This window comes from Monodelphis domestica, chromosome 1, assembly GCF_027887165.1.
Source record: "Monodelphis domestica isolate mMonDom1 chromosome 1, mMonDom1.pri, whole genome shotgun sequence".
NCBI lineage: Eukaryota > Metazoa > Chordata > Mammalia > Didelphimorphia > Didelphidae > Monodelphis > Monodelphis domestica.
The window spans coordinates 454,983,584-455,010,372 of NC_077227.1; the positions used below are offsets into that span (position 1 = coordinate 454,983,584).

A 26,789-nucleotide genomic window follows, 5' to 3' on the forward strand; every position below is an offset into this window, starting at 1 on the left:
CATTTCTAGTGGCCCTTAGTTCCTGACCCTCTACCCTGGGCTTGGCAATTGGATATTTTTCTTTCTGGCTGTAGGGACTTATCCCATAGCAAACCCACTGTGGGAGCCTTATCTAACCCTGTACTTTATTGTCAGCAGGATGAGAGGCTGCCATTCTCTAGAGGATAAAAACTGACATTTTTAGGAAGTGACCCAGCTATTAAGGAAGCCAGAGCTGTCCCCACACACACCCTGCCCCTTGGGGAGGTGGAAAAGTCACGTCAATCCTGCCTCTCTGCTTCTGGCCTATAAGAGTCACTGGGGGTCCTGGATGACCAACCACTCTCTCCTGGGGGCCCAAAGGACCATGCTGGTGGTTGTCCTCTTCTCTCTGGCCCTGCTGGGCACCACGGAGGCCTGCAAGGGACACTCGACCTCCTTCACCCAGACTGGCATCGTATGTAGGATCACCAGACCAGCTACCTTGGTGTGTAAGTTTCAACCGTGGGCCCTCCCCTGGGGAGGAAGACAAGCCCTCCGACCCTCTGAACTGAGCCCTTGTGGGGTGACCTACCCAGGAGGGACATTTTGGCTTGTCTTCCTTTCTCAGCTAAGCTGACAGCTATATGGAGTTCAGTTCAAAGGTGGGTTTTAGGTATGGGTTAAGATATCCAAAGAGAATGATGGGAAGAAGGGGGCGCAGGAGCATCAGCTCTGTTCCCAAATTATATCACAATAACTCTCCATTATCTTTATTTGGCTTATCCCAGGTAGCTGTTTTATTTAAACTTGACTCCCCCCATCTGGCCTCCCTTGCACCTCTGATGGATCCCTTGAGTCAAATGTATGTCAAATGAGAATTCAGATTCCTTTTGTTACCAACCAGGGGCTGGAAGAACCAGGAGAGGAAATTTGCCTGAAGGGGGAAATATCACACCAGTGACCTCCTCTATCCACTTTTAGGGGCTCCATCTAGGGCCAGGGTTTGGGAGCAAGGCTCTGACCAAAGCAAGTGAGGTTAGCTTGGGCTCAAAATTAGATATCATCAAGGTCAGAGGTCATTCCTTGACTGGGGTTAAAGGTCTGTTCTATGACCTTGGCCTTCTTAGACCCACAGAAGTCTTAAATGTAAAAGAATTTAAATGTAGGTGCTTGAGGGGTGCGGGGTGCGGGAAGAAGTCTTGTAGTCACATTTGCTTCTGTTTCTAGTGAACCAAGAAACCACGAAAGTGATTCAAAGAGCATTCCAGCGTGCCACGTATCCTGACATCAAGGGAGAGAAAATCATGTTTCTCCTGGGAAAAGTCAGCTATGGTCTACACAAGTGAGTCTAGGAGCCAGGTGAAAAACCTATCATGTACTTTCCAGTCCCAAGTGGTCTTCTAGGAATCATTTGTCCAAGAACACACAGAATCATTGACACAGCTAGCCTGGAACCCAGGTTTCCTGACCCCTTCCTCCCTGCTCTCACCAGACCAGAAAAGAAGCCCTAGATGTGCCATCCTGTCTAGACATGGGGCGTTACACTCTAATGAAGCAAATATCCCCATCCTGCATGAAGTCACAGCTCTGAAAAACACATGGAATGTTTTATAGTGCTGCATAGATTTGTGCCATTTTTATTAAAAATAGACTCATGACCGTATTCAATGTAAATTGTTATATTTACCTTAGAATTTATTTTTTTGTTATTTAGTAATTTCATTTATGTCTGACTCTTTGTGACCCCATTTTGGGGCTTTCTTGGCAAACACAGTGGAATGGTTTACTATTTTCATCTCTAGTTCATTTGACAAATAAGGAAACGGGGAGGCAAACAGGGTGAAGTGACACTTAAATAAGTTTCTTGAGGCCAGATTTGGACTCCAGAACAGGAATCCAGGCTCAATGCTCTATCCATTGTGTCACCTAGCGGCCCCACACAACATAATTAGGTAAAGCTTATTGATTTGTAATAGCTAGTAATAAGGAAAGGCAGTAGAGAATAGTGAATAGAAAGCTGGCCTTGGAGTCAGAAAAGACTGGGATCTGATCCTGCCTCTGACCCATGGTGACCATGTGTCTCTGGATAAGTTAACCTGTTGTTGTCCCAAGCAAATCTCTAAAACTAATTTACAGAGGGGCATCTAGGTGACACAGTAGATAGAGCTCCAGGGCTGACATTGTGAAGACCTGAGTTAAAATCTCAACTCAAGACACTTCCTAGCTTGTGTGACCCTGGGCAAGTCACTTAACCTCATTTGCCCTTCTGTCCTAAAGTTGATACTAGGACAGAAAGTAAGAATAAGAAAAGAATAAGCTACAGCACAATGGATAAAGATCTACATGGCAAGAGGCAATTTCTTCATGGTATGTCCCCTATCCCAATGAAATTAGAGATCCATTCCAAAAAGAATTTTTAAAAAAATGCATCTCAATATTCATACATCCACATGTAAATGTTTGGTGTGTTGTCCTTAGACCCTCTGTGAACCCATTTCCCATCTATCAGATTCTGGGGTCAAGATGATCCTAGAGATCTCAACTCTCTCTGGCATTCCATGCTCTAAGAGTGACTTAGTGGAGAAAGAACTGGCCTTGGAGCTAGGAACACCTGGCTTCAGGATCTACCCAGGACTCACGCTAGGTCCATCACCCTAGGCAAATAAAGTCTCAAAGACTATACCTTGCCAAATGGGCAACAACCTACATTGGAGGGAATTTTCCTCCAATTTCTGTCAGTGAAGTTCTTCATCCAAATGAAGTTCCAGGCTCCAGCACTTCCATTTTTCTATTCTCAGGCCCCTTCTCCAGTTCCAACCTTCTGTGATTCTTGGCCTGATTTGAGCAGTGGTGCCTGGAGATGCCTCTCCTGCTCTAAGTTTCTGCCCTGAACTCTGCCCTGCTTCACCCTCTCCTCCACCGGTTCTGACTTTGATTCCCTTCTCCCAGCATCCAGATCAGCAACCTGTCCATCGCCAGCAGCCAAGTGGATCTAAAGAAGGATAAGAGCATAGACATCGCAATTCAGAATGTATCTGTGATCTTCAAAGGGACACTCCAATATGGCTACCATGGAGGATGGCTGTAAGTATCCTTTCTGGTGCTTTTTTGAGCCAGGAGCCCTAGCTCTTTCCTGGCAGGAACTCTTTTGTATCTTTTCGTATCCCCAGCAAGTAGCACTTCATCTAATACATTGTAGTAATACTTGTAGTTGAATCATTTGAAGTCGAGGCTCCTTTGGGGGCTGTCTTGGCAAAGATACAGGAGATACAAAGATACAGGTTTGCCATTTCCTTCTCCAGTTCATTTTACAAATGAGGAAAATTAAGATAAGCAGGATTAAGTGATTTGCACAGTCACACAGCTAGTAAATTGTCTGACGCTAGATTTAAAACTCAGGTCTTCCAAACTTTTTTACCCAAGTGCTACTGTACCATTTAGATGCATGCCCATACCTGGAAAATAGTAGATACTTAATAAATACTTTTTGATTCATTAAATTAACTAAGTTCTAACTTGCTGTAGGAGGTAGGACAAGGCATTCCTTTAAGGTAACAGTTTTTACATCTTCAAATTGAGGGTATTGGTCTAGATTCTCTCCAAGGTACTCTGATGGCAGGGGTTCCACAGTCCTACATACCCTTAGACAAATACCTCATAGAAGAACCTTTTCAGGGGGTAGCTAGGTGCTTCAGTGGATTGAGAGCCAGGCCTAGAGATGGGAGGACCTGGATTCAAATGTGGGCTCTGATACTTCCTAACTGTGTGACCCTGGGCAAGTCACTTAACCCCTATTGACTAGCCCTTACTGCTCTTTTTTTTTTTTAATACTTACCTTCCATCTTAGAACCAAGAACAACAACAGGAGCTAGGCAATGGGAGTTAAGTGACTTGCCCAGGGTCACACAGCTAGGATTTTTGAGGCCAGATTTGAACCTAGGACCTCACATTTCTAGGTCTGGCTCTCAATACACTAAGCTACCCAACTGCCCTCTACTCTTCTGCCCTGGAACCAATATAGGGTAATGATTCTAAGACAGAAGGTAAGGGTTTAAAAAAACAAACAAACAACTTTCTAGATGAGCAGACAGTTGTACTTCTCTTTTCCTTTCTGTATCCCCAGTTTTCCCAGGTAATTCTAATAGCTTCTCTGCAGGTATTTTTCATTTTACAATCATTCTTTATGCTGAATCCCAGAAGCATAATAAAAATATACATATGTACATATACATAAATCATGTCCCTTAAAAATTCAGACTTAAAGGATTTGAGGGAAACATTCCTGGCTCCTGGCTATATCTGGGAATACCAGAACCTTGGACAAATTCAAAGCAGAGGGGAGCCAGAGACCCCGGAACATCCTAAGGCGAGTGCATACTTCATTCAGCCATTGCTTCCTGGTTCCCTGCATAGCATGGTTTCCCAAACCAGGCAGTGTGTGGACAGTCTGCTCCAGCTGGGGGCAGGGTATGTCTGTAGGCTTTAGATCAAAGGGAATGAGAATTTGAGGGGTATGTATATATGGGGAGGGTGGGGGAGCATATACTCCTTCCCCATATTGCCTCAGGGAGGAAGTCCCCTTCTCTGGATGCTGGGACTCTGGGACCCACCCCTAGACACTTTATGCCAGTTACACCTCTCCAGGACCTGCAGTTCTGACTGATCAGCCCTGGATCCAAGAGGCACACCTCAGTGACTTTCAAAGTTCCATAAAACTTGACATGACTCCCCTGCAACATCTCCTGTTTTATAATCTAAGTTCGCAGGGACTTAAGAGTTTGTTCAACAGAATTCCTCCTGCCAGGAATGTATTTATTTGCTGGGGTGAAGGGGCCCGATTATAGAGAAGACCCCTGGGTTCTTCAAGGTGAGGGGGGTGAGTTTTTTGGTTCCGTGGCGTGAGAGAAATTGGCATTCGCGTCTTAACTTGCCCTATTTCCTTGTTAGATTGAGAGTTCAGCAGTCCGTTGATTTCGAAATTGACACTTCAATCAACCTCCAGATCAACACCAGGTTGAGTAAGTAGGCAAGGTACTGAGCCTTGCCTTGTGGCTTGGGCCCTTGACCTCTCCCCTGGCCCCAGGAGTCGGAAGCAGCTACTTGAGGGCGAGCTTGGGAGTTAGAGCCCCGGGGTTCTGTCCTCAGCTCGGTCGCCTGCTTGTTATGTGACCCTGAGTCAGTCATTTTCGCTCTAGAGTTTTTAAGCTCCTTTTCTTTCTCTGCCGGGTGGGAATAAGGACTACCAGGATCACAGTATTGTCCTAACTCGGATTAGTTACCGTCGGAATAGAATCTGGAAGATTATAAACATGAAAAATCAGTTCTGTTTTGCAGTCTCAGAGGGCCCCTACTCCCGTCCCAGGAGGGGGGAGATACTGCTAAAGGGCACCCGTGCGCCACCCCCGACCCTCCCCAAGCGCCTGGCACAGTTGATGCGCCACCATGGGCAAGGCTTAGGCAGTGCGTTGGCTCCCTCTGCTGGCTGCAGCTGCCAATAACTGGGGCTTATTCTCTGAGAGCAGCTTGCGATGGAGGGCGTGTGCAAGCAGACACCTCGGACTGCTACTTGTCTTTCCACAAGCTGGCCCTTCACCTTCACGGAGAAAAACAGTAAGTGCTGCTTCCCCTCCCCAGGAGCTGGCTCTGCCTGTGTGTATCCTCGGTCCCTCCCAGCTCTGGCATCCTCTATCTGCTCTAATTTTCTAAAACTCTCTATATAACATATGTATGTGTGAATCTACCCACAATGGTAGACACGCAGAGTCGTGCTACAGCCATATTACATGTAATCATGTGACTGTATATCAATGGAGCTCTTCAGGATCAAGGCCCCAGTGTGATAAAGTGGATAGAACACTGGCTTTGCCATCAAAGGTCTGGCCACCTGTGTAACCTTGGACAAGTCATCACCTCTCTGAGGCTGCTTCCTCATCTGTAAAATGAGGAGGCTGGACTAGACAGCCTCAAGGGTCCTTTCCACCTCTAAATCTATGATCCTTTAATTTGCAACCACTAGAATAACTATAATCTGGAATTCTGGCATCGAGGGAAAATTCAGGCAAAGAAGGTTTAGAAAGTATTTCTAGGTTCTTTCCCTCTTCAGATCACTTTGATGAGAACTAGAGGCTGTAGAGGCAAAACTCCCATTTCCTAAAACCATTCCTTGTTCCTTCCTACCCCTTTCCTTCAGTTCAGCATTGCTGGGGCCTCTATGCTGCTCTGCCTTCCCTTTTCATTGTGCCCTCTAGAACCCCTGTTCCAATGATAACAAATCATATTTTGTCTTGGGCCCTTTCTTCCCACTCTCTATTCTTTTGCCTTTACCTCATTCCCCTGAGATAGTGATGGTGAACCTTTTAGAGACTGAGGGCCCAAATTGCACCCTCACACCACATGTGAGCTGCCCCCTTACTCCAGACAGGGGAGGGAGGAAGCACTCCCATTGGGCTGCTGGGCAGAGGGTCGAGTCATATGAGAAATGTCCTCAAGCAGGGGTGGAGAGATGGAGGGGAGCACACATACCATAGGTTTGCCAACATGGTCCTAAGAAGACACTGCATTTTCAGCTATTCTCCTCAGTGTGGTACCTTCTCTCATAGCCTCTGACATGGTGGGCTAGGAGAGGGAAGAGAAGATAAAGCCCTTGCTTCTCACTCATACTTCTGTACCTTCCCTCTACCAATACCACTTAATAAATTCTTCTCCTACTTACCCCATCACTCTTTTTATCCCCCTGCCTATATACTAGTGGCTGTTACTTAATGGGACTGATTCCTGCCTCCTTTGCTATTCTCACAAACTTTCTAACAGTAGTAATCCTTATCCCTGGATCACCTTCCCCTTTAATCCCAATTGTATTATGAACCAGTAGAGAACCTTGAGATTTGAGATACAGAAGCTGGTCTCCAGCTTGTATCAGGTAGGAATATTTCCCTAAGATTTCAGTGCTTGGGTCAAAGTAACTCCTCCACCTGAGTTATGACTGACCAGAGGCATAAATGGGAGATTTCCCTCCTGCTAAGAATGAACAAGAACCAGATGTTCTTCTACTCTAATAGACCAGGCTGGCTTGAACAGCTGTTTACAGACTTCATCTCTTTCACCATGAAGCTGATCCTGAAAGGGCAGGTAAGGAGCTTTTTATAGATGGCAAGAAGATCCTTCGCTAGAATGCCCTCCTCTGAGTTACAAGGTTCTGTCCCTAGAGACTAGGCTATGGGGAACAGTGTTGGTAATTCTGGCTAGTGATAGTTTTTTTCTTTTCTCTTGAAAAAGGACACAAAGAGCAGGTTCCCCTAGCTTACCTGAATACAGACACCATTGGCCTCTAAAAAAGAATATGGCTGATTTCTCATATTTATTCCTTGGCTTCACTTGACTTGACCCCTATCTCACTATTGAATGGTGAAGGCATCTGATGGGAGGAGACCTGAAAGGGAGGGAGGATTCAGCCAGCTATGATGCCACCAGAGATCTGAAAGAGGCTCCTTCCCTAGTCCTCACTCCCTACATCTCTCTTTCTCCTCTTGTCTCTCATACTTCAGGTGTGTAAAGAAATCAATGTTCTTGCCAACATCATGGCTGATTTTGTCCAGAAAAAAGCAGGTAAAATGTGGCCTCTTTTAATCCCTTCTTTTGTTTCCCCTCTGATCTCTAGCATACCAATCCTTCACAAATAATTGATCATAGGATTAAATCTGGAAAGATAACGACTAGAAGTAATACAACTGGAAGGATTTGGTTTCAGCTGAATGGTTGGGCACAAAGATAAGTCATTAATGGCTCCATATCAACTTGGCAAAAGGATTCCAATGGACTGATCCAGAGATTTATGCCAGGTAGCCCAACTAGTGGGACAGTGGCTTACATGCCTTCTGAGCCTTTTTTTTTCTTCTTAAAAAAGGGGCAATGAGCAGGCTCCCTTAGATCCATGAATACAATGTCATTGGTCCCTAAAATGAATATGGCTAATTTCTCATATTTATCCCTTCAGTTCATTTGACTTAACCCCTAATCTCATTGTTGAATGGTCCAAAGCCTTGCTGGAGGCTCTAAGTGACTGAACTAATGAACCATAGATATAGCTATCTAATTGTAGTTGTAGTTGTAGTAGTAGAAGTAGTTATTGTTGTTGTTATAGTGGCAGCAGTGGTGATGGAGGTGGCAGTGGTGGTGGCAATAGTAGCAGCAATAGTAATAGTGATTAGCTACCATTTATATAGCAGCTACTATGTGCCAGGAATTATGCTAAGCACTTTATAAATATTATCTCATTTGATCCTCAAAACAACCCTACATTTAGATGCTGTTATTGTCCCCACATTTTGAAGAAACTAATGCAAATAGAGATTAAGTGACTTGCCTAAGGTCACACAGCTAATAAGTGTCAGAGACTGGATTTGAACTCGGGTTTTCCTGACTCTGGGCTTAGCACTCTTTCTACTATGCTGCTTAGACAGAGACTGAATGAATTCTTGCTCTATGCTTTCATAGTAAGTATAGGGGCTTCCAGAAAAGGTTGTAACTAAGGAGAAACTATACCTAGGGTAAATTCAGTGGTAGGAGTAGGAAAGGGAAATTGCAGTATAGAGAACAGCCTGAGGGGGAAAATGAAGTTCTGGCAATGGCCACATCCTCAATCATTGGAAAGTACAGACCATGTAAATTTTATCCCCTGCCCCCAAACAGATACCCCTTTGTCTGTCCATGGAAAGAAACAGATCCTGACCTGGATTCATTTTGTGGAAGCATGTAGGTGATATCAGAGGCCAGAGAAATAAGGCCATTTTCTCCCTAAATCAGAAATGAAATGGGAATAGAATTTTGGTGACTTGAGATCCAGTTTCCAAATTTCAGAGTTCTATTCCCTCCCTATGTATATAATATATAAGGGAGGGGAAGAGACAGTTGAAATAGAGAAGAAAGTGCCAAGAGGGGCATTCAGATTTGGGCCAGGATTCCTGAGCTAGCTATTGATTTTCCTCCTTTCAGCCCTCTTCCTCACAGATGGAGACATTGGTTTGGATATTTCCCTGACCAGAGCCCCAGCAATCAAAGACAACTACCTGGAGTCACATCACAAGGTTCGAATGGAGATGGGGAAGATAGGTGGTGCTTCTGGAAATGTTGGGCCTAGGACAAGCCTGAATTCATTATTCTACCCCCAGGCCCTTCTTCATCATTCTGAACTACCACTGGATCTCTCTCTCTTTTTTTTAAACCCTAACTTTTGGTTGTAGTGACAACTCTAAGCTGGAAGGACAAGGGCTAGGTAAATGGGGTTAAGTGACTTGCCCAGGATCACATAGCTAGGAGTATCTGAAGTCAAGTTTGAACCCAGGAACTTCCTGACTCCAGGTCTGGTGCTCTATCCTCTGTACAATCTAGCTGCCCTTCTGACTATCTCTTAAACCACAATAGCATCTGGGAGAGAATTGGGTTTGATGGAAAGAGCACTGCATTTGGAGTGACAACCTGGGTTCCAGTTCTGATACTGGTTTAAGACCTTGGGTAATTAATTTCATCTCTCTAGTCATCATTTATAAAATGAAAAGGCTGGAGTAGGTTATATCTAAGGTGCTTTTCAACTCTATGTCCTATGATCCACCCCAGCCTTCTTCCTATTGACCCGACTTGTGGCAAAAGACCACCCCTGTTCATTCTCTGTAAGGCTCTTTCCTAATGTCTGTTTCAGAGGTCAATGCTAGTTCTCTCCAGAATAGTTGTCCCAGGTCTTACCGTGTTTCCTATTTGTTTCTTTACCATCACCACTGAATTGGGGGAGAAGTCAAACTCCTCCATCTGCAAGTCAGATCCAACCAACTGACTTAGCATGCTAGCAGTGGGGAAGCTGTAGCATGGGATAAGCCAGGAACAGTGGGGAGAAATTAGCAAAGGAGCAGCTTTAGGCTGGTGGTGAGAGAAAGCATCCCAACAAGGAGAGTTTTCCCAAAGTGGAAAAGCTGCCTCATTGGAGATCTTGAGCAGAGATTGAATTTTTGCTTAGTGAGTATGCTGAATTTGAATTTGAATTATGGGTTGGGCAAGATAATTAATAAGGTTCTCTCCAGCTCTAAAATGTTATTATTCTGATTCTTACCATATATACTTCTTTCATGAAGGATAATATTTATGAGTATGAAAACATCTGAGCAAGACATCAGATTTCCCTTTCTAACTTTCTCTGAACTGGGCTGATCACAGGATCATAGATTTAGTGCTAGAAGGAACTTCAGAGGTCCTGTAGTCCATTGCCCCCACCCATTTTACAGATGGTGAAACTGACTATCAGAGGAGGTAAAGCAGTTTGCCCAGTGTCACAAGGTTAGTAGCATAGGTTTGAAACAAGGTCTTCTGAATCTAAATCTTTTCATTGCTGACCAGTGAGAAGGACTATGCTGCTGATATTAATCCAATCTGTTCTTGGCTCGTGAAACACCTGATGTCAAGGTACAGAAAGGACCTGGGTGACATGCTGGAGGGCAGAGAGGATGAACGTTGTCCAACGTTAATATGCAGACTGGTGAATTGACTAAATTGCTGATGACAACTTAACAAAATAAAGTCTTGGAGTTCTCTCACCTTCCTCTGATTTTGTTTTCTTTAGGGTGTTCTGACTTACAAGAACCAATCATCAATCCTTCCAGACTCCACCTACAACCCCAGCCTCCTCGGTGACTCCCGAATGCTGTACTTTTGGTTTTCAGATAAAGTCTTAAGCTCCTTGGCTAAGGCTGCCTTCCTGGACAAGAGACTAATGTTGACTCTGACAGGAGATGAGTTCAAGGTCAGGAGAGATTGGGCTTCTATGTGTGTGTGTGTGTGTGTGTGTGTGTGTGTGTGTGTGTGTGTGTGTGTGTAGGGGAAGGGGGTGTTATAATATCCACCTATGCCTGACTTATGAGAGATAGCTATGGAAAAACTTGCTGGAACTCCAACTCACTTCAGAAAGGATATTTGGGTAGACTAAATCCTTATTCTAGAATCACAGAATCTCAGAGTTGGAAGGGACTTACAGTCACCTAGCCCAGCTGTACTTGAACAGAAATCCTCTCCTAACAGTCCCAATAATAGAAACTCGGCGGATCAAATCACATTTTCCATAAGGATGAATAATTATATGTAATAAGATCCTGTAAGAAATGTTGCATAAGATAGAGTATAGATAGATAGATAGATAGAGATAGAAGGTAGAGAATTAGCTATATGGCAGACCTGCCTCCAACATCAACATATATTGAGTTGGGCAAGCTACCTTATCATTCAGTGCTCCGGAAAATTCTTTAAGAATATATATTGTAAAAAAGGTGCTGGCCTACATTGGTAGAGGGATTTTTTCTCTCCTGAAAGGTGCTATACCAATGTCATCACAGGTCCAGTCCTTTCTCCTTATCCCTGAGGTATCTGATATAAAATGATCATCCTCTAATTCCAGGTAGTCCTCCCATACCATATTTTTTAAAAAACCCTTACCTTCTACCTTAAACTCAATTCTGTGTATTGTTTCCAAGGCAGAAGAGTGGTAGGGGTAAGACAATGGGGGTTAAGTGACTTGCCCAGGGTCACACAGGTATAGGGGTCTGAGGCCAGATTTGAACCTAGGACCTCCCGTCTCTAGACCTGGTTCTCAATTCACTGAGCTACCCAGCTGCCCCCACCCTCACACCATCTTTAAAAGGGCCTCCATTGTAGTTGTACAAGGACATATATCTGAACTTGGTCCTGTGCTGGTGAACATTTTTATCAATGATTTAAATAAAGCCACAGATCAAACACCTCCCAAATCTGCCACTGGTACAAAGCTAAGATATAGCTATGACTTACCGAATGACAGAATCAATGTTCAAAACGATCTTGATAATCTAGAATTCTCGGCCCAATGTAAGAAGATGAAATTTAACAAAGAAAAATGTAGTCTTATACTTAGATTAAAAAAATAAAACAACTTCACAAACATGAAAGGCGAGGCATGAATGGAGAGCAGTTTGTCTGAAAAAAGATTTGGAGTCAGTGAAACGCAGGGTCAATATGAAGCAGAACTATTAAAAAAGTCACAAATGCTAATTTTTTCTTTAAGTTTAAGAAGATAATTCAATCTTGGGCCTCACAAAGAGAATTATGGTGTCCAGGACTAATACAGTCAGATTACTCCCATACTCTTCAGCAGAAGGAGGAGGAGGAGGAAGAGCACTAACAGCAACTAACATTTATAAATATACATCAAAACTTTAGGGGGCAGCCGGATAGCTCAGTGGATAGAGAGCCAAACTTAGAGACTGGATGTCCTAGATTCAGATTTGTCCTCAGACACTTCCTAACTGCGTGACTCTGGTCAAATCTCTTAACCCCAATTGCCTAACCCTTACCACTCTTCTGCCTTGGAACCAATACACAGTATTGATTCCAAGATGGAAGGTAAGGATTTTTAAAAAGACTTTAAAGCATGCTATCATATTTTCTAAGACAAAAATTATCTTCTAAATGGTTTTAGTTGCATGATTTAATTCCTGATTCATTAAAATTTTCATTAATACAAAAATATATAATTATTTTTCCTTACAACAACCCTAGTAAGGAGGTACTAGTATTATCCCATTTTGCAGATGAGGAAACTGAGGCAGACAGAGGTTAAATGACTTACCTAAAGTAACACCTAAAGTAAGTGTCCAAGGGCAGATTTAATTTGGGGTTTTCCTGACCCCAGGTCCAACTCTCTAGTCACTGCACTGGTAGACCATATTTTGAGTACTTTGATGGGTTTCAGTCATAGTGTTTTAGGAAGGACATTGATCATCTGGAAAGTGTCCAGAGGAGGGAAGAGGGGATAATAAAAGGCTTTGAGTCTCTGCCATGTAAAGACTGGTTGAAGGAAGTGGAAGAAAAGTAGAATCTGGAAAAGAGAAAGCTTAGGGCGGGGGCATGATTAGAGCTGTCCCAAAGTGGAGTGAGCGGCCCCTGGAGTGGTGTATTACCTCTCAGAGGAGGCCTTCTAGAGAAGTCTGAGTAGCCCTTAGTGGATCATCTGCTGCTGAAGGAAGGATTCTTGTTCAGGCATAGGTTGACAGAGAATGACTTTGGAGGAGTAGGTCCCACTCTATTCACAAGTCCATATGTTTCCAAATGTTTCCAATTCTTTCCCTTAACAAATTCTTCACAAAAATTCTTCTTCTATCTTTGACTTGGATAGGGTTCCAGGAATCCAACCTCAAGGTTTTTTGAAATATAGATATAGATATATGTACATATATGTACACATATATATTTATATAAAACCCTGAAGCTTATAACCTGTTCCCCCTCCACCCCTGCTTTTCCTTCCAATGTCTTGTGATAGTTCTAAAAAGAAAGCAGGATAAGGATGATTGGACCTATTTACAGATGATGAAACTGAGGCACAGAGAGGGTAGGTGACTGGAACTCAAGTTTTTTATTTTTAGTTTGGGGTTCTTTCCATTCGTAGGAAGCACAGTAGTGTGGAAAGAGCAATAGAAGGAGTAGCTAGTTTGCCCAGTGGATAGAGAGTCAGATCTAGAGATGGGAGGTCCTGGGTTCAAATCTAGCCCAGACACTTCCTAACTGGGTGACCTTGAGCAAGTCACTTCACTCCCATTGTCTAGCCCTTACTGCTCTTCTGTCTTGGAACCAATATAGACAGTACTGATTATAAGACGGAAGATAAGGGGGAAAGAAGGAAGGAAGGCATTAAGGGAGGAAGGAAGGAAGAAAAAGCATGAGAGAGAAAGAGAACTGGATCATTTAGGAGACCAGTTCCTGGCTCTGACAGTTAAATAACTAAATGACCTTGGACAAGTCCCTTCATTTCTCTGATTTAGCATTATCTTGTCTGTCAAAATACAGGTCACAATATTTATAATCTTCACAGAATTATTGTAAAGAAAACTTTTTGCAACTTTCAAAGTCCTAGAGAAAATGGAATGATCAATATTATAATAATACTAATAATTATAAATAACTTATTTTATGATGCATATAATAAAATATTTGGATTCAATTATAATAATAATATTATACTTTCAATAAAAAATTGATACCATGTACCATGAGCTCCCTCTTCTCACCTCTAGGCTCCAATATACCTCTATGTTATTCCTTCCTCACTAAATTTTCCTTTGCTCCAGTCTCAGGTTGCAGAGGTAGCTTTTCCTCTTGTCAGTACAACCCCTCTACTTGTGCCCTTGATCCCTATTTTCTCCAGGAGCTCTCCTTTTTCTATCATTCTCTCTCTGTCCTTAATTTTCAGTCTCTCTTTATCCATTTGCCTCCTTCCCTATTGCTTATAACTACAGTTCCACAACTTTACAAAAACACCCTTTATTTGATCCCACTGTCTTCTCAAGCTCCCATCCTGCATTTCTCCTCCCTTTCACATCTAAACTATACTCATTGGCTTTACTTTCTCATACCTCCTACTCACTTCTCAGCCCCTTGTAATCTGGCTTCTCTCTCTACCATTCAACTGCATTTATTTTCTCCGAGGTTACCAATGATATATTGATTGCTAGATCTAATAATAACTTATTATTGACTATCTTCTCCTCTTGGACATACTTTCCTGCTCTGGTTTTCAAAACACAGCTCTCTCTCTACCTGTCTGACAGTTCCTTCTCAGACTTCTTCACAGATCATCATCTTTGTCATCATCCCCCACATATATACTATTACCTACCCTCTCATATGTGGGTGTACTCCAGTGTTCTGCCCTGAAACCTCTTCTCTTCTTTCTTTGCACACTCTCCGGGGAATTCCATCTAGTTCTCCAAGCCCAACTCTTTCCTTTCTGCAGACAACTTCCAGATCTCTGTAGGCAGGCAGCCCCACTGAACTCTAATCCCACATCACCAGCTATCTATTGGGCATCTCCAATTGAGTGTACCATAGGCATATCAAGCTCAAAATTAAAACTCCAATCTCCATGCCTTTGCACAGGTTATCCCCTATTTTAAAATGCAGTACCTCCTTATCTCTACATTAGAAAATCTCTATTTTCCTTCAAAATTCAGCTCAATAGCAAGATTCAGCTTCTGGGTTTAGAAGATTTTGAAGTTAAAATGAACCTTTGAGATTACATAGTCCAACTCTGCCATTTATTTCATAGATATGGAAACAGACCCTGAGAGATAAAGTGTCTTCCTCAGTCTCATGGGTATTGTAATTGTCAAGAACTAGGATTCAAACTTTATGATTCCAAATGATTTGAAAAACAAGCATTCATTAAGTCCTTACTATATGCTTGACACTGTGCTAGGTCCTGGGAAGACAAAAACAAAAATAAGAGTCCCTGCTCTCAAAGAGCTTTTATTCTATTGAAGGGAAATAATTCATATTTAGAAAAATAAATACAAAATATATATTAATTCCTGCCCTCAAGGAACTTAACTTTTATTGAGGGGGAAAAAACATGTTTAGATGTATAAGTATATACAAATAGGAGCAGCTAGGTGGCCCAGTGGATAGAGATCCAGGCTTAGAGATATAAGGTCCTGGGTTCAAATTTGACTTTAGACACTTCCTAGCCATGTAACCCTGGGCAAGTCACTTAACACCAATTGCCTAGCCCTCACTATTCTTCTTTCTTGGAAATGATACTTAGTATTAATTCTTAAATAGAAAGTACATTAAAAATATATATATACAAAATAATTACCAAGTAATTTAGGGGGTACACTAGAAGCTAAGGGGATCAGGAAAGATTTTATATGGCATTTGCATATATACACAAATTTTTCCTTTCCTTTCTGCAAGTATATGGAAGTATGTTATCCTTATTCTGTGCTTTGAAGTAAGGTAGGAAGTCTAAGAGGCAGAATTCAGGAGAGAATGCATTCTAGGGGATGACATGGGGCTAGGAGAACCAAATGTCATGTGTGAGACCTAAGCAAGATGGCCATAATGAATGCAGGAAGGGAAGTAGTGTTTATTCTTTGAAACTTATGTTGTTGTCCATTCTCCCCCAGCCCTCCCCAACCCTGACCCGAACTGCATCATGGCCAAGTTATTCCTGCTTAAGCTCCTCTGAACTTGTTCTGATTAAGAGAAGGTAGATTTACAAGGGTCAAAGCCCCCATCACCTCCCAAATTCATATTGTCAGAGCCAGAAGAAATCTAATTGTTCAAAAAAAGAAAGCAATCTCTTACAAATCCTCTTCCCATCACACTGACGTCCTCCCCAAACCATCCTCTCCCATTCCCCTTCTGGTCTATTTTGCAGGCATTGCTGCAGGACAAGGGCCTGGACACCAACCAAGATATCTTACGAGAGGTAACTTCACTACTGGATGGGCTGTACTTTGGATACATTTTGTTGGGGGGGGAAGGGAGGGAGATCTGGCATGTCATCTGATACATCCCAATCCAAGCCCAGCCCTAGGAGTACCCTTAATTCCCTGATCTTCCTGGTTGGGTTGAGCCTGGCTGGGGAAAATCTATTCTGTGGAGATTGTAGAGGGCTCTACAGTCTCAGACCCTCCTGTAAAGGGTGGATCCCCTAAAGTTATTAGTGTGACTCAGTTGCTTGCCATCTCTCAGTCAGGTTACCCTTTATCCCACATTCAATATCTAGTAGTCTCCATTAGCACAATCTGTCAGTCAACAAGCATTTTTTCAGCATCTCAGACACAGTGCTAGACCAGCCTTGGGAAGTGCAGATAATTCCAAATTATGCACAATCTTTGATACTTCTATTTAGCTTTGGCTATTTCAGAATTTCTCTTTGGCTATATGTTGATCTCTCTAACTCTGGGCAACTGAAGCTGCTTATAAGACCTCTGAGGAGCTAAAGAGGGGCAGGAGTATGCTGGAGGATGGAGTGGAACCGCCTGGTAGAGTGTATTGTCAATATTGCCCCAAACAGGGGAGTTTATAAGTAAATAATCCAACTATGGATGATCGCTGTCCGATTCTTCACAACCCTGTTAGTGGGATTTTCTTGGCAAAGATACTGGAGTAGTTTGTCATTTTCTTCTCTAGCTTATCTTACAGATAAGAAAAGTGAGGCAAATAAGAAAAAGAGACTAGCATATGGTCACATAACTAGTGTCCGAAGCTGGATTTGACTCAGGGCTAACTGACTCCAGACCTCGTGCTCTATCCACTGTGCCACCTACCTGTCCCCAATTGAGATTTAACAGTGTTGATATTAGTGAGGGTCCGCCCAGTACTGAACATGTTTTGCAGAGGCAGTCAGGAAACTAATTAGCTAACTGCCTTTCCTGAGCCAGACCTTGCCAAGAACACCCACATCTTCTTCGGAACCCAACCCACAGTCATTCAAAAACAGTTTTGTTTTGTTTTTTTCTGGAACTGGGGGGGTCTTCGAGGTCTCAGAATCTATGATTGCCGGGCTTTTAAAAAAATTGTATTTTTAATTCTCTTTTTATTTTCAAGGAGCAAAAATCTATTTCCTCTCCTTGCCACATCCTCCTGTCATGGGGGGGTTGGGGGGGTGGAGAAAGAAATGAAAAAGAAAACATTTGTAACAAATATGCCTACTTAAGCAAAATAAATTCCTGAATTGGCCATGCCATGATTGTTATAATGAAATGATTAAATTAGTGAGTTAGAGCCCAGGGCTGATGAGATCAAAATCATGAATCTTATCCCTTTTAGACTCATTAGTTTCCTCAAAAGAAATAATGTATATAAAATAAGTTTCAAATCTTAAAGTAATAAATGCATATACATATCTATATACATCTATCTATCTATCTATCTATCTATCTATCTACCATGTTTTATCACTATTTTCCAACTACCAACAAAGCTGTAACTAGGATGGGGTGTTTGGTGCATTAAACCAGGGCACTGATATTTGTGTGAGGCATGGGTTTTCCTCTATCTAAGGAAAGGAAGAGAAAGGAGGTAAGAGATGATTGACAGGTCATTGTTGGGATAAGGAACAGATGGGAATATGTTCTGTTAAAGAGAAATTGCTTATTCAGATGGGATGCAGCCTCGAGCAAAGGATCTGGTCAACTCCTAGGCTACTTACGAACAAGTACTAGGCAAAGTTTTAGCCTTCTTGATCTCTTGCCAACCATGGAAAAAGGCTCTTCGGGGCTCTGGCTTCTTTGAGGGAAAGGATCTATTTCTCTGCTGCTTGTTTTATTTCATATTTTTCAGGAATAAGGACCTTGTGCCCTCCAGAGACATGTTCCAGGGTAGGGAACAAGCTTCTGTCCCATATTCAGTCTAGGGGAAGGGGTAGCATGGAAGCTCCTTCAGGGATGGGCAGACTGAGAATTGATTGCCCATATCATGATTTCTGAGACAGCTAGGCAGCATAGTGGTTAGAATGCTGGATTAGGAGTCATGAAAACTCATTTTCCTGAATTCAAATCCAGCCTCAGACTCTTACTAGCTAGGTGACCCTGGACAAGTTGGCCTCAGTTTCCTCACCTGTAAAATGAGCCTGAGAAGGAAATGGCAAACCACTCTAGTATCTCTACCAAGAAAAACCCCAAATAGGGTCACAATGAGTCAGACATCACAGAAAAACAACTAAACTACAAAAATCATGATTTCTAGCCTCCGTCAAATGAATCTGTCCAAGGTGCCAGGATTCCCATCTGACTGCTGCTAAGGGTAGAAGACCCATCTGGGTAGGGCTGCCAATGCACTCTAATCCTTAGTTAATGTCAGCAATAACCACTTCAGCAGGTGTCCTCAAAGCTCATGTCTGTCAGTCAACAAGCTTACTATGTGCCAGTCACTGTGCCAAGTTCTAGAGCCACAAATCAAAGCAAAAACATGAACCCTGGCTCCCAAGAGCTCCTATTCTAGTGGGGAAGACAACATGTAAACACAGCCTCTGAGACTTGCTAGCTATATGGCCTTGGGCAAGTCACTAACCCTCTGTTTGCCTCAATGTCTTCTTCTGTAAAGTGAGCATAATAGCATTTGCCCCACAAAGCTCCTAAGAGAATCAAAGGAAATAATATCTGTAAAGTGTTTAGCATAGTGCCCGGCACATAGTAGATGCTACTTAAATAATATATAGCTATAATAATTATGATTGTTATTTATATATATTTAAACATTTATATAAATATACACGGTATATAGAGTGTAAATGGGAAGGAACAGCACTAGGTAAAGATGAGGGATAAAGCCTGATGAGGTGGAAAAGATACCACCAAAGTCCTAAAGAAGGCTAAATTTGAATTGAATCTTGAAGGAAGCTAAGATTTGGAGGTGAGAAGGAATAGTGTTTCTAGACATAAGGGACAGCCAGTGAAAAGACACCCCTTTGGATGATGGAGTGTCATGAGCAAGAATAGCAAGAACTCAGGGGCAATCAGGTGGCTCAGTGGACTGAGAGCCGAGCCTGGAGAAAAAAGTCTTGGGTTCAAATATGACCTCAGATACTTCCTATTTGTGTGACCCTGGACGAGTCACGCAACCCCAGTTGCCTAGCCCTTACCACTCTTCTGTCTTGGAAGCAATATGTGGAATTGATTCTAAGAGAGAAAATAAGGATTAAAAAAAATAGCCAGAACTCTAGTATATCAGTCACAGAGTTGAACTTGCTTTGCTAAATAAAGCTCTTGTCTCTGTCCTGGAAAAGCAGACAAGACCATCTCCTCCAGGTTCCTGACTTCTAACTCTGGCATGGGGGTGGGCGGTGTCTTGCAGATTTTTCAACATTCTTCCTTCAGTGACTCCCAGGTGGAGGTTCGAAGCTTGACTGCCCCCCAAATTATCTGCCAGCCAGAAGGCACCACGGTCAAGTCCTCTGTCAGTGTGGAGATCAGGCTACTTCACCAGGACCGGGCCCCAACCGTGGCATTCTCTTTTGAAGAGGTAGGTGTGTGTTACGCTCTGATTCCCAGATGTCATCAGATTCAGCCTTGGGCTCTGGTATGAACTACAAACATCCTTGACTCTCCTTTCCAATTCTGAGAATCACATCTGAATCATCCTGCCCTATTTGGATATCATGTCACCAGCACATGCCTTCTTCTGCCTGCAGAAAATAGTCCGGGCTCTGGGGGTGCCCTGGTGCCAGGACTTTGCTCTCATCAGATATTCCCAAGCCAAAAGATTCTTTCCCTTAGCTTTTGGCCTAAGTGTACATAGTGTGATGATGGAAAGAGCTCTATGACATACAGGACATACAAGACGGGACATACAGAGATCAGGGTTCTACTCTACTAGCAAGCTTGTGTGACTTTGGGCAAGTCCTTTCCCTCTCTTTGGCCTTTAGTAACATGATGATAATCTTTCCCAAACTATCTTATATTTTGCTACTTATTACAAGTTTCTACTTATCCCCTTTATATTTAAGCTATATGCATATTTTTTCTTTTATTTTTATTTTTTAAGCAAACAGGGTAAAATGATTTGCCCAGGGCCACACAACTAATAAATGGTTGAGTCTAGATTTGAACTCAGGTCATCCTGACTCCAAGCCCAACACTCTATCCATTAAACTCCTTAGCTGGCCTCATTTTTATTTTTTACAAGTATTTATTTCTTCTTCCTCCTTCTTTCTTCCTTATTCCAATCGAACAACAGCAACAACAATAATAACAAAAAGAAAACCCTCCTAATAAATATACATAATCTAGCAAATCAAATTCTCACACTGACCATGCCCCAAAATGTAAGCTGCATTCTGTGTTTCTTCTCTGGCAGAAGATGGGTCTCTTCTGTATATATTCACAACCATGTGCTATCTCCTCAATTAGAATGGCAGGTCCTTTCAATTTGAGATCTTTTCATTCTTTGTGTACTAGAATGCCCAACACCTACCAGTGTCTGGTGCCTAAAAATGCTATTGATGGATTAATTTCCCTTTTAGGTCTGTAGTTCTATATGCTACCGATGTAAAACTCTTTGCAAAAGTTAAAGCTCTATATAAATGGCCAGTTTCTGTTCTTAAATACTCAAACTTATTTTGTATGGATTGCTTTGCATATTATCTCCCCCAGTAGAATGTAAGCTCTTTGAGGGCAGTCTTTTGCCTCTTTGTCTCTAGCACTTAGCACAGTGCCAAGCATATAGTAGGTACTTCATAAATGTTTATAGAAAGTCTTAATTGAATGAAACATCTGTGATCTACTTGATTTGGGCATTCCTTCCCAATGATGCAGATCATAACCCATCCAGTCTGTCCATCCTGCTTTTATTCATATCCTTCTTTAAGTTCATCACAAGGGGTCTACCCAATGTCTTAGAGAGGCCATAAGAATAATATTATGATTCCTCTCCCTAGAGCATTTAGTTCCATAATCTTCTCCTTTTTTTTTTTAACTTTACTTCCATCTTAGAATCATGACCAAGTATTAGGCCCAAGGCAGAAGAGGGCCAAGCAATTGGGGTTAATGGCTAGCAAAGCATCACACAAGTAGAAAGTATCTGAGGATAGAGTTGAACCCAGAACCTCCTGTCTCCAGACCTGGCTCTTAATCCACTGAGCCACCTAGCCTGACCCCCATAGTCTTCTTATCTATCTTCAAAAAGTTCCTTATGAGGCAACTCAAGGCACCTAATACCAGGACAGAAGTTGTCCATCCCATGAAAAAGGAAGGATTCAGAAGAAACTCCTACCCCAAGCTAGTTCACTCTGTGAACCTTGCTTGCCTAGAGTTGCAACTATGATTATATATTAGCCACATCTTCCATGTTACCAGCTCTAATCAGTCCATCTGCTGGGATAATCAGCAACCTACTATGTGCTAGATTAATTAAGCAACTACTATGTGCTAGATTAATTAGGCACCAACTAGGTATTAATACAGGCTTAGAAAGGTAAAAATGAGATAGTCCCTTCTCTCAGAGAGCTTATATTCTACCTAAGGCAAAGAGGAGAGAGTATTTAATAAAAATGAATGCTTGGGGAAAGCACCCACAGGATCAGTGGGACATCCTTCTCTCAGAATTAGTCTGTTTAGAAGGAGGTCTCAATATGGGGGTCCATGAACTTTTAAAAAATATTTTTGGTAATTGTAATCCAGTGTAATTGGTTTCTTTTGTAATCCTATGTATTTTATTTTATATGTTAAAAAACTATTCTGAGAAGGTACCCATGGGCTTCACCAGCTATCCAAAGGGGTCCATATCACAAAAATGATTCAGAAAGCTTGCTTTAGAGAAATATCACTGCCTGAGTGATCCTGGTCAAGTCACTCTCTAGCTTTGAGCCTCACCTGCAGTGCTTTGACAATGTTAAAGTACCATGTAAAAGTCATCTATTGCCTACTAAGATACATTATGGCTCTAAAAATCCTATGATCCATCCCCGAGACAGTGAAAGAGTCAGAGGGTACTCTGTCTAGCTCATCCTTCTATAAGAGACAAGGAGATAAATGGGGACTATTGTCAAAGTATATCTTTGGATAGAGAAATAGTACTTGGCTCTGAAAGACCCACAGGATTGTTCCAGAGGCAGAGGAACAATGAGGGAAACTCTTAGCAAAATGTTGCTTATGGGCCTAGATTTGAGCTCTAGCCATCAAGTGTAGGATATGTTCTGGGTTCTAATATGGCCTCAGATACATCCTAGCTGTATGACGCCAGGCAAGTCACTAAACCCCGATTGCCTAGCCCTTACCGCTCTCCTGCCTTGGAATCAATACTTAGTATTGATTCTAAGGTAAAGGTTTAAAAACAAAACAAAACAAAACAAAGCAATGTAGGATATGGATTAAGACAAGACCTGAGTCTTTGGATTTTTCTCCCTAGGACATTGTGACTGTCATTCAGGCATCATACGAAGACAAGAAACTGATTCTAGACCTCTCTGATTTCCAGTAAGTCTCACCAGGATAAGGAGGGAAGAGTAATGGAACAGGGGATCTCTTTACACTGCATTTAATTTGTTTAATTGATTACACTACATTAATTTTATATAATGTTTTAATTAATTTAAACTGATTGCTTCTTGGTACCCAGTCCTTTGCCAGATGCTTGTTGGGACATAGGAGGAGATGTAATCTCTTCCTTAAAAGAGTTTCCAGTTTAGTAAGGGAAATGAGAGAACTTATAAGAAAGAACTGACAGTAGCTGAGTATATGCCAAGGGAAAGGAAGGATGGTGTAGTGAATAGAATACCTGCTACCAGTCAGTTCGACCTGGATTCAAGGCTTCTTTTAGACAAATCTGGCCATGTGATCCTGAGCAAATTATTTAACCTTCAGTACCAAAAGCAGCTCTCTTAGACTAATGAATGCGAAAGAGTTGCTAACTGCATTAGCTAAGGGAGCTGGATGCTTTGTCTGCCACTGGAATGGCTGGTCCAGAAATGAAAGTTCTAAGTACCGAATAAAGGTGCTGAATGAAAGCTCAAATGAAAATGAAAGTTCAAGGAAGAAATAAGTGAGAGAGGATGATGGCATGAGAACGGTGCCCAAGAAGATGCTGAGATGCAAATATGAGTGCATGGTTTGTGGAAGGGATAGTGAAGAGACTAGTCCGGCTGGAGTGAAGAGTGACTTCTGCAGGAGGGGGAAGCAGATTGGAGAGGTAGTTTGGGGACTGGAGGGTGGAGGGCTTCGATGGCAGGCTAAGGACTTGGTTCTGTAGAAAACTAGGAGCCATAGAAGGACAACACTCCCCTCTTCTCTGTTTCTACAGGATTCACCATAAGTCCTTCCATTCTGCCTCTACATTATGCAAGGTAGGTTGATCCTGGTAAAAAAAAAAGATAGAAAAAGTGTTTAACCCTGTTATGTAAGTATCCTCATGTCTTGGACCTAGGAAAAGAAACCAGGCATTAAGCTCAAAGGAAATTAACTTCTCCCCCTCTTGTTTTCCCTATTTTAAAAAAATCCTTACCTTCCATCTTGGAGTCAATACTGTGTATTGGTTCCAAGGCAGAAGAGTGGTAAGGGCTAGGCAATGGGGGGCAAGTGACTTGCCCAGGGTCACACAGCTGGGAAGTGTCTGAGGCCAGATTTGAACCAGGACCTCCCATCTCAAGTTCTGGCTCTCAATCCACCCAGCTGCCCCCATTGTTTACCCTATTTTAATGAGTAACCCTCATTTATATTTGAGGGGAGAGCTCCTTATGGCTTACCATAATGGTAATTGAGCAAGATATATAAACCAGTCTTCTGGCTCCATAAGTAACTTACTCTCTGGCCCTGGGCAAAGTCACTTCATTCATTCATTTATTCATTCAACCAATCTCTGAGATAGGTAGCATCAACCCCAGCCCTGCCTAAGGGTTAATGAAAGCATCACTCTGAAGATGCTTTGAAACATATAAAACACTGACACAAATGGGGGAGGGGGAAATGAGGAGAGGATTTGTTATAGAAGAGGCTTGATAGAAAGAATGCTGGACCTTGCTAGGAAGATCTGGGTTCAAATGTTACCTCCAAAACCCAATAGCTGTGTGACCCTAGGCAAGTCACTCTATAGTAATACCTGTAGAATACACTTTAATGAAAATCAAATGAGATCATTTGTGCAAAGCACATTGTATATGTACCAGCTGCTTTTATTATATGAGGAGTATTTAAGCAGGGGGAAAGAAGAGAACAAGTGAGGCAGGTGATACAAATGACCAAGAACCTTGGCAGTTTAATAAACTGGCAGCCATTCAGGATGATGAGAAATTGGGGGAGGAAGTATATCCTCCTGGAAGTTCTCTCCTCCCTATCTGGAAATCTAAAAGATCCATGTACCAGATGAGTTCTATCCTCACACCGGGGCACTTTCACTTGTAATTTCTCCCTTCAGCAGAGTCAAGAATCAATTCAGGAATTCCTGAAGACCCTCACAGCCATGGTGGGCATCCCTGTGGTCATCTCCTGTGAGTATTCTTGTAGAGGGTAAGGAGGAGCAGGAAGGGGCTTGATGGGTTCGAACTACTAGGCCAAAGAGAAAGACTAAGGAAGAACTCCTGAGGCTCTAAGCTATTTGGGACAGTGGGACAGCACTAGTTATGGAATCAGAAAACCTGGGCATATACCATACCCTGATGCCCACTATTTAGGTGAAATTGGTCTAATAACTATCCTGGGCCCATCTCCTATTTCCTCATCTCAGCAAATATGGGAAATGGGGAGGCAGCTGGATAGCTCAGTGGATTGAGAGTCAGGCCTTAGAGATGGGAGGTCCTAGGTTCAAATCTGGCCACAGACACTTCCCAGCTGTGTGACTCTGGGCAAGTCACTTAGCCCCCATTGCCTAGCCCTTACCACTCTTCTGCCTTGGAGCCAATACACAGTATTAATTCCAAGACAGAAGGTAAAGGTTAAAAAAAAAAAGGGAAATGGACTAGTTGGATGATGAGGTTGCTTCCAGCTCTAGCTCTGACATATTGATGGAGTGGTTAAGGAGCCTCTAAAGAGGGAGGTACCCATCTTCCAGGATCTAAAGGTTTTCCCCCTGGAATAGGAAACCCTCTGATAGCCAGGTAAGTTCTCAGGGGGGTGTCAGCTAGCCTGGGTTCCTTCAGCCCTCAAGATCTTGTTTTTCCCATCTGTATAATGGAACTAGTGTTCATCTACTGTGTACTGTCCTGTTGCTGTACATTCTAGGGCCCCAAGGACTCACTACATGGGTTTATACCCCATTCTCTCCCTAGGGCTTGAGCCAGCACTCACCACACTGTTGAACAGTAAAGGCTTGGACCTCTTTGATATCATCAATCCTGAAATTATCACCAATAAGGTGAGTAAAGAGATGGGGATCAAGGTCTCCATGGCCTTCCCTAACTCCCATAGGCTCAGGAGGTCTGAGTTACTCCTCAGGTTGCCTTGAGCAGGGCACTCAATACTTGGGCTTCTCTTTCTTTATCTGTAAAATGGAGGTAGAGAGAAGAGAGAGGAGTAGCCACAGCTGGTGCTTAAGGTTCCACCTAGTTCCCAATTACACTCCTCTCACTGATTTTCTATACCCCTCTGCCCCATGGTAGGAGAATCTCGGAGAAGTATTGAGTACCTTCCTGGCAGTCTGTGGAGTCATTTATACTTTTCTTCCTCATTAAGAGTAAAGAAGGACACTTCTCCTGAAAACCCTGAGCATTTTGGGAATTGGCTCAAACTATTATCTGTTCTGCACTTAATCTATTAAACTCAATGGGTCTGTGGCACTTTTGTGATATTGAGACCAAGAAGAAGGCCCCCCAACCTATTGGAGGACTGACCTATGGAGGATTTATAGGAAGGCATGGGTGAAATTGAAGGAGCACTGGCTCTGGAGTCAGAAAACCTGGGTTCAAATCCTACCTCTGACACAATACCTCAGGCAAGTCACTTCAGACTGTTGATCCTTTGGTTTCCTCATCTGTAAAAAGAGGGATGGATGAAATTATTATTGAGACCCTTTCCAGGTCTAAATCTTTCCTCTTATGACTTATGCCTCCCACCACCTTCTTCCCTTTTTTTTCTCAGGGTTACCTGGTTCTCCAGATGGACTTTGGATTCCCCCAGCATCTGCTAGAGGATTTCCTCCAAACCATTATCTAGAGGAGAGCCAGAGAGGGGCTGCCTGGACAGCTGAACCAAAGAGAAATTGGGGAAATTGGGGAAGGCTGCCTTTGTCTCTTCACCTTTAAAATGGGGATAATCATGAACACGTACATTATGGCACCTCATTGGGGTGTCGGGAGGATGGATGGGAGAATGGGTCCAAATTATTTTGTAAATCTGCCAAATTGCCATTATTCTAATTATTCTCATTAGCATTTTCATTGTTTAATCCCCCTTTGCTTGTATGAAAACAAGGCCAAGAAAATAAGAAAGAATACTGGTGGTATCTGCTGTCTTTTCACTTCCCTCCCCAGCCTCTACCCCTACTCTACAGAAGCCATCACAGGCTCCTATCAGCCATAATGTCATTAAAGAAACGTTGACCATAAA

The 26,789-nt window shown here is 42.6% G+C and overlaps 1 protein-coding gene across 3 annotated transcripts; it reads left to right on the plus strand.

The window, feature by feature from the left end:
- Positions 1 to 26,789, plus strand: CETP (cholesteryl ester transfer protein). Of its 3 annotated transcripts, none has more exons than XM_007474889.3 (16): positions 1 to 470; positions 1,189 to 1,303; positions 2,911 to 3,045; positions 4,909 to 4,979; positions 5,484 to 5,571; positions 7,020 to 7,089; positions 7,506 to 7,566; positions 8,953 to 9,044; positions 10,568 to 10,747; positions 16,190 to 16,240; positions 19,612 to 19,779; positions 22,663 to 22,730; positions 23,554 to 23,596; positions 24,667 to 24,736; positions 25,514 to 25,599; positions 26,322 to 26,789. In XM_007474889.3, the coding sequence occupies exons 1-16, from the start codon at positions 311 to 313 to the stop codon at positions 26,394 to 26,396; spliced, it is 1,533 nt and encodes a 510-aa protein (XP_007474951.1). In that variant the 5' UTR covers positions 1 to 310; the 3' UTR covers positions 26,397 to 26,789. The 3 variants fall into 3 exon arrangements, with proteins under 3 accessions (XP_007474951.1, XP_007474950.1, XP_007474952.1); XM_007474888.3 differs by having other exon boundaries at positions 2 to 470; positions 24,664 to 24,736; XM_007474890.2 differs by having other exon boundaries at positions 328 to 466; positions 24,664 to 24,736.